Raw genomic sequence first — 8,693 nt, 5'->3', positions numbered from 1 at the left:
TCCGTTCGGTGAGGAGGTGACCATTGCCGGCGAGTCTGTACTACTTTAGCTCTTTCCGACAGAAGTAGGTTGAGACGAGGCGACCGGCTAGGCACCTAGGTCTAGGCGCCTAGCCGGCGGAGGAGGCCGATTCCAGCCTTCCTCGACGCGACCGGGCACCGCCTAGCGCCTAGGCGGCGATTAATCGGCGCCTAAGCGCGATTTTTGCAACATTGTCCATGGGAAGAGAACTCGCAACATTGTTCATGGGAAAATAATAATGCGGGAATAAAGTGAGAGTTCAAATTCCAGTGTTTGGTATGCAGGAATAAAATTACTGGGAATTTCAATTCCAATGTTTGGTATACATGGAAATTGGGAAGGAATAAGTAGTATAAAGTCCAAAATGTCCATTGTTTATTATTATTAGGGAAAAAGGTCAAATAGACCCTTCAACTTTACTCAAAAGTGCAATTAGGCCATTGAACTTCAAAAAAGTGCAATTAAACACTCGAACTTATTATTTGGGGGCGTCTAAACTCAGTAGCAGGTTATTGACCTGAAATAACCGGTCATTTAAGAATCCGACGACATTCCGGCGAAAAAATTCCGGTGACCATCAAAAGTTTAAATAAAAAAAAAATCAAGTGGCAGGAGAAGGCTTTTTATACGACGAGTTGATTGAAAATTACGATGTTTCAGAAGTGGTCGGATTCCGCCGGTCTCTCTCATATTTTCTGGAAGGCGGAATTCGAAATCCCCAATTGTCTCTCGTATCCGGGCGAATTCAGATAATATAACGACTTGGATTTTGCACAGATTTTTTTCTCTCATCTAGGTGGTTCGATTCCACATATATTTCAGAAGAATTGAATTTTTTTTCCCGGATGGATAGATTATGGGGACACCGGCATTTCCAAATCTGGGAAAGCATTGCTCCGTCGACGATTGTCGGTAGATTGATTTCGTGCGCTTCACCTGCAATCGCTGCCACAAGGTGCCTTATGTCTATCTCCCTCTATGAATGCCTGCGCTCTCACATCTCCTATGCATAATTTGGTCCATTTTCTCTTGTTTTTGAGTTGGGATGTTTTACTTTTTATATTTTGACTTTTTGGTAGTCGATGTTTGAGCTGGAGTTGCAGTACTATCTTGATTTCACCATTAAGAGAGCTTCTAAACTTACCAGGTGTATTTCAACTGCAATAATCAAAATTCCTTTGCCCACAGATCTGGTCGCCGACAGTTGTTGGAGACGTCGTCTTCTCCGGTGGATATGATAACCGGAAATTGTTTTTTTTTTTTTTTTTTTTTTTANTTTTTTTTTACGGTGGTGAACCGTGATTAGTCGTGGTCAACGGTGGTCAACATCTATATTTTTACCGGTAACCTGTTTGTTACCGGTAAATTAGACTAATTTGACCTAAAATGATAAGTTCAAGTGTTTAATTGCACTTTTTTGAAGTTCAAGGGCCTAATTGCACTTTTGAGTAAAGTTGAAGGGTCTATTTGACCCTTTTCCCTTATTATTATTATTAATCTTAAATGACAAGTATCTATTGGACCCATTTGCATATTTAAGTCCCAAAAAATATAACATATTAAATTCAAAAACACTCATTTACCATATCTCTTGAACTAAAAAAACCCAAACATTTGATTTGGGTAGTCATAAATTTTGAAGAGTTATGCATATAAAGAATTCAACGGAACATACACGAAAGTTGTATATAAACAATGCATATAAAGAATGTAAATTTTGAATAGTTGCTGCATATAAATATTTAAAGGAACATACACAAAGGGAAGTCGAAGAATAATACACTCTATAATTTTGAAGGGAAGGTTAGACATCAATAAGTTAAAATAAGGGAGGGGTAATTTTGTTTTAGGGTTATCTTTTTTTTCTTCCTAAAATCCACGAAATTAAAATCACATGGGGGACTATGGGATTCTAATTCCATGAAAATGAGGGAATTGCAATTCCCTCCAACCAAACGAAGGAATTTTGTTGCATTCGTAATTAGGTGGGAATTAAGTGGGAAATGAATTGTAATTTCCTCCAACCAAACACCCAATTAGGGTTACTTCGCTCAAAATGATGTCGTATTGAGTGAAATAACGCATTGAAAAAAATAGCCAATCGGTTGACTAGACGACCTAGTCGGTGCCTAGGAGGCCTAGGCGACCGTCTAGACCATCGATTATGGTGATACGCTAGGCGCTGACGCTACCTAAGCGTGATTTTTGCAATACTTAGGACAGTAGAAAATAATAAAGAACTAAATTAGTTGAATGAAATCCATAACTTTAAGATAAATAAAATAAAATAAAATAAATAGTAAACCCTACGAAAGAATATACATGAAATGGTAAACAACTATAACAAGTACAAAAGGGAAGTGTGCAGTAGAATAAGACATCCTATACACTTGCCCATATAAGAGCATCCTTATCAGTTGGAGTTTTTTCTCAAGTTTTTTGTGGGCCCCAGCTTCCACCTGATCATCCACTATTTCACCCAATCATAAAAACTCTTCTCCACATCAATTTGGAGTTTTTTCACAGTTTTTTATGGGCCCACGATTTTCTATTCTATATTTTAATTATTTCTTTAATTATTTGAATTATAAATTTATACTTATAAAAATTAATTAAAATAAACCTACTTAAATTTAATTAAAATGGTAATTATTAACATTTAAATTAATATACATTGTTGCACTACTTATTTTAATCATTTTAATTTTAATTGTAATTAAATCATTCAAAATTTAATTCAAAAATATATATTATATAATTAAAATTTGGGATAAATTTATAAATATAAATAATAAACCAATAAAAAAAAGAAACAAATTAAATGTTTTTCAAATAAAATTGCTGTGTGCCTGTCGCAACCGCAAGAATTAAAAAAAAAAAAAATAAAAACAAAGAAAGATTGAGAGTGGGCCACTCTCAATCTCCCAAGCTCTTTGCTTTCTTTTTTTAATATATTTATTTCTGACATTAATTTCTCATTTGCAGGAACAACTAAGAATGAAACAATGCTTTCCCACATCAGTTTTAATGCAATGAACTAGTTATTTCTCTGACATGATTCTCAAAAAAACTATTGATAGAAATGCTCGTTATTTCTCTGACATGATTCTCAAAAAAATTATTGATAGGAATGCTCTAAATAATGTGAATGTTATCCTCTGTACTGTAAGAATTTGAAAGACCACATTGGCAAGGGTATTTTTTTTAAAAATATTTATCACCACTCAATTTTTTTTTTTGAATTCACCCTTGCACGCACCAAATATGGTAACGGCACGTCCCTATTTAAGTGTAGGCTCAAAGTAAACATACTTTATATGGATTGTAATTTTAAATTTTTATTTATTATCTAAATAAAAAAATCGAAAAAGAAAAAGAAAAAAAAACATTCTTCTATTTCTCTACAAAATTTCCAGAAACAGCAACCCCATAAAATCCCCACATCCTCAGTCGTCAAAACCAATTCTCCCCTTTCGCTTTCTCTCTCTGAATTCTGATTCTCTCACACACAGTCACACACTCCAATCTGTGCTTCCAAATCCCCCACCCTTTTTTCCCTCTAAACCAATAGAAAAACAAAAGAAAACTTTTATTTTTTTTTTCATTTTTTAATTTCTTATTTTTAAATTTTTTTCTTCCATTTCTCGATCCCTGCTCACTGTTCTCACTCTTCCTTAATTTTAATCATCATTTCATATAAACAGAAAAGATCTTTGGGTTTGTCATTTTAGGGTTCCATTGATTCCTCGACATTGTTGTCTGTTGATTGCTCTGTACATACATATACATATTATATTACACAGATAGATATATAGCAGAGCACCTTTAGGGTTTGATAATCTGAACCCTTGAAAGCATCTGATCAGGGATTTGGGCTCCCTTTATCGAGTATCTTTTTTCCTTTTTTTTTTTTTGTTTTTTTTTGTTTTGTTTTGTTTTTGTTTTTTGTTTTGTTATTGTTATTATTATTATTTTTTTGGTTTTTTTGTTTTTAAGTTTTTCGCTTTTATTCGGGGAAGTGTGATTTTCTGGAAATTCAATTTTAGTCAGTTGTATCTTTGTTAATTCAAAAAAGTTACACTTCTACTGTACTTTAGGGTTTTTATGATGGCAAGTTTCGTTTTGATTAGCTTTTCTGGTGCAAAAGAAGATTGGGTTTGGAATTTGGGTAGTATTTTATGAGGAACTGGGATTCTGAGTCTCCTATGCGGAGAGATTGAGTACTTTTAAGTGCTTTGGGAAAGCTGTAGTGAATGGGGCAACATGAGGAATGGGCAGAGCCCGGTAGGCTTTTGCCAAATGGGCTATTGGCCAATGCTGCACCGATGATCCGAGTTCTGGACTCAGAGAGGTGGTTGAAGGCAGAGGAGCGCACTGCAGAGCTTATATCCTGCATTCAGCCCACCCGACCATCTGAGCAACGCAGAAATGCAGTAGCTGATTATGTCCAGCGACTTATCATGAAGTGCTTCCCTTGTCAGGTTGCCAAAGTACTTTCTTACTTCGTTTCATATTGTTCTGAAATTAATCACTAGTGTGTTGAGCTACTCTTTTTTAGCATGCCTTTTGTCAGGCTTTGATGAACATGGATTGATGTGATGAGAAATGGTGACTTATTTTGACATAGTATCCATTTTCTGAGTTGAGGGGCATTTATGATTCATTCATTGGAATTATTAGTGAAGTTTCAGAATTGAGAAGTCAATTCAAAATTTTCTTGACCTAGGTTATGAACAATAGCGTGTATAAATGCTCATCTTCTGACAATTAGGTTATGATTATCAGTATGAAAACATTATACAGAGTTATTGTTGTGACCATATTTCCCCGAACAGCATGATGAGGGAGTCTAGATGCCTAGTACACTGACTATTAGTTGTCCACTATGTAGGTCAAACTCAGCATAGTATTTGAAGTCTGAAGTAGTCGGATAATTTAAGGTTTTGTTACCTTTGTTATGATGTGCTGATGGAGGATACAAAGCACACGCATTTGAAAGGAAGTGGAATATAATTGTTGCATTTGGTATAAAGCTGGATGGGAGCATATCTATGGGCAGTTTGGTTCAAATATGGGAATTAGAATTGGAGTGGGAATAAAAAATTTAAGGAATGAGAATGAATTTTAGGAAAACTAGCTTGTCTGTTTGGTACTAAACTAGAATGAGAACCATTATCAAACTTCTTGTTCGGATATTTACAACTCTAGAATCCAAGTTAAAGTAAACAAGATATTTACAACTCTAGAATCCAAGTTAAAGTAAACAGAAACAGATACAACAACAAACTACAAAAATGAGCAAGTCACACAAAATAAACAATGGGTGCCAAGGTCAAGAAGCTACGGATATAGATGCTGGAACATAAAGAGGTGTAATAGTAGTACCATCTTCCGTGCCAAATAGAGGCCTGGAAGAGGGTGCTTTCATGTGAGGTTGAGGTGGAAGGAAAGGACAACCATGGAAGATCCCTATTCCATGGTGAAAATGAAAGGAAAAAACATGGAGAAACTGGGAATGGCAATGAGAGTTTGGTTGGAGGAGGGAATAGGCAAAAGTGATTGTAGCCTTTTTCCATTCTGATTCCGAAGTACTAAAAATCAGTAAACAAATTTTGGAATGTGAATCATTCCAGTTGTGGGCTCAAAAGTAGTGAACCAAATGCCCCCCGATATTTCCTACAAGGTTTCTTGAGCAGATAAGATAAATTTATGCAAAATCATCTTTGGAGAAGATATTATATTAGAGGTGCAGTGAACGTATGCATTCTTTCATAAGTATCCCTCATCCTCCTGAATGGAAGAAATTTGACAGAGTTACTGTTTGGTATCTTTCATCCTACTAAAATTTCTAAAAACAAGTGAAATATCTGACTATTTGATAATTTAATTGCCAATTGTTATCACATTCATTTTTATATTTTTCCAGGTTTTTACTTTTGGGTCTATGCCCTTGAAGACTTATCTACCTGATGGGGATATTGACTTAACAGCCTTTAGTAATAATCAGAATTTGAAAGATACATGGGCCTATCAGGTTCGTGACATGCTAGAGAAAGAGGAAAAGAATGATAATGCTGAGTTTCATGTTAAGGAGGTGCAATACATTCAGGCTGAAGTAAGTCACTCTCCCTGCCATTTTTCTTATCTAACCATTTCATTTTTAAATATATCTCACATGTGCATTCTGACTAGTCCATCTATTGCATCTATCTGTATTATGAATATACATTATTTAACCTTGTATTTTGGGGTTACAGAAGGTCTTACTTTTCTACATTTATGTGAGCCTAATAGCAGTGAAGTGGCTATAGCTGTTTTTTATTTTTATTTTTATTTTTGTATGTTGCTTGCAGAATTTCTATAAACTGTAACAAATGAACTGCACACCCAACAATTGATTGATTGTCTCATTGCATTTGATTTGCCACTTTGTCTTTATGTTGTATTACAATTACTTTATACATTCATGTGTGAGGGAAAATTCTTAGGGTTGACTAGCAAGGAATGCATACTCTTTTCATGCTCTTGTTGAATTATGCAAATGAGCATTTGCTTGGATGCCTTGTAATTTGAGATGCATGCATACCTCACATATCTATTGGTTGTGCGAAAGCATGCAAAAGGAATGTTTTACTGTGGACAATTGCTTTAGCCTTCTTTTGCTTACAAAAGAACTGTAGTAGTCAAGAAATCTCATGCATACCTCACTTATCCTCTTTTCATGCTCTTGTTGAATTATGCAAGTGAGCATTTCTTTTTTCTTTTTTTGGATGTGTTGTGATTTGAGATGCATGAATACCTGACATATCCCTTGGTTGTGTGAAAACATATAAAATGGATGTTTTCCTATGGACAATTTCTTGCTTTTAGCCTTTGCTGCCATTACAAAAGAACTGTAGTAGTCAAGAAATTGCTTGGCCCTATAACATGTTTGTTATTTTCACTCGTCAGCATGAAAATGACATCATACCAGATCATAATTGAGTACCAGTAGACCTAATGGAAGAAGGTGTCTTGAAGGCAGCTTAGTATTAACTTCTGTAGGTGAAGAAGGTGGCGATCTTAATGTCTCATTGGACTGTTAGAATTATGTAGATACTAGTTAGATCTGTGAAGTTCCCAATGTGTTGCAGTGACAGTCTTATAGATGGATCAGTTGACACTTAAATTGGCTGTGTTGTGTTTCAAGATGAATAAGCAATTATTCTGTTCGATATTCATTTCATATATTTTTGGGATGGTTTCATTTAATAAAGTATCCGGTACTTGGCTGCTTCATTTATCCAACTATTCTCTATCTAATTCATGTTCTTTTGGGTGGCAGGTAAAGATAATTAAATGTCTGGTTGAAAATATTGTGGTTGACATATCTTTTAATCAGCTTGGTGGGTTGTGTACCCTTTGCTTCCTTGAGGAGGTTAGTAATATATTCTGGATGCCTTATAATGTGATATTAGGTGTTATTAATAATGCTTCGGAGAAGTAATGACATAGGACTAGAAGGGAAGTAGAAAGTAGAAAAGAGAGAAGTGGGAAGGTGACGAAGTTTAAGAGAGGAAGAAAGTAAGAAACTAATAGGAAACTGGAGGATGGGGAGGGAGCTAGTTTTTGGAGGAAATATTCCAATGTCTTCACTCTTCAGAACTCCTAAACAGTGGGTAAACTACTAACTAGAGTGGGCAACAAATTTGTGGCTAAATTTGTGATGGGCATTTTGGGAGGAAAACTGTATGTTGCTATAAACCTGTCCCCCATTAATCCTTTGTTAAAGAATGATGTTTATGAAGTTAGATGTTTCTTATTCCTTTTTATTTTGTAGGTTGATCACCTGATAAACCACAACCACTTATTCAAGCGTAGCATTATTTTGATCAAAGCATGGTGTTATTATGAAAGCCGTATACTGGGTGCTCATCATGGTCTTATTTCAACTTATGCCCTGGAGACCTTGGTTCTTTACATATTTCATGTATTCAACAATACCTTCACTGGACCTCTTGAGGTTGATATAACTAGTCTTGATGGTTCTTTTCATGGTTTTTGGTTTGATCTTATAGACTTGTAGCTGGATCTTTCTATTTTTATTTTCATTTAAAAATTAATGTTCAACTCAGGTGCTATTCCGTTTCTTGGAGTTCTTCAGCAAATTTGACTGGGATAATTTTTGTGTTAGCCTGTGGGGACCCGTACCCATGAGGTCACTCCCTGATGTAATTGGTAATTTATTTTGAAATATTATTCTATAGTTTTTGATGTTAGCTAATTGGCTACTCACTATTATTCTTGTGTAAATTAAACAGTGGAGCCTCCTCGCAAAGACAACGGAGAGTTACTTCTGAAAAAATTGTTTCTTGATGCTTGTAACTCTGTGTATGCTGTTAATCCTGGAGTCCAGGAAAATCAAGGACCCCCATTTGTTTCTAAGCATTTTAATGTAATTGATCCTTTACGGGTAAACAACAACCTTGGGCGCAGTGTGAGCAAAGGTATTTACCCTTTTGAATATTTTCTAAGGGTTATCTCATATCTATAATTTTATTGATATGAATTTCTTTTCACAATTTATATATTTCCTTTTGTTCATTTACTTTGTGACTTGTTTCTCTGATTGATACAATATGTTATTTTACCTTCTTCTTCTTCTTTTTTTTTTTTTTTTTTTTTTTTTTTTT

At 34.9% G+C, this 8,693-nt stretch overlaps 1 protein-coding gene across 1 annotated transcript in view; it reads left to right on the top strand.

Moving 5' to 3' along the window:
- The first annotated feature begins 3,997 nt into the window (after nt 1-3,997).
- The window catches only part of LOC115996529, a 10,768-nt gene continuing 6,072 nt past the window's right edge, over nt 3,998-8,693 (top strand). Inside the window, exons 1-6 of the mRNA XM_031235790.1 lie at nt 3,998-4,502; nt 5,948-6,136; nt 7,346-7,438; nt 7,841-8,023; nt 8,136-8,238; nt 8,322-8,507. Of these exons, the coding sequence (XP_031091650.1) occupies nt 4,275-4,502; nt 5,948-6,136; nt 7,346-7,438; nt 7,841-8,023; nt 8,136-8,238; nt 8,322-8,507 (982 nt within the window). The 5' untranslated portion in view covers nt 3,998-4,274. The remainder of the gene's footprint in view (nt 4,503-5,947; nt 6,137-7,345; nt 7,439-7,840; nt 8,024-8,135; nt 8,239-8,321; nt 8,508-8,693) is intronic.

Source organism: Ipomoea triloba, chromosome 11 (assembly GCF_003576645.1).
Source record: "Ipomoea triloba cultivar NCNSP0323 chromosome 11, ASM357664v1".
Lineage (NCBI taxonomy): Eukaryota > Viridiplantae > Streptophyta > Magnoliopsida > Solanales > Convolvulaceae > Ipomoea > Ipomoea triloba.
The sequence above is the reverse complement of the archived record's forward strand: the minus strand, read 5'-3'. Positions and strand labels throughout refer to the sequence as shown.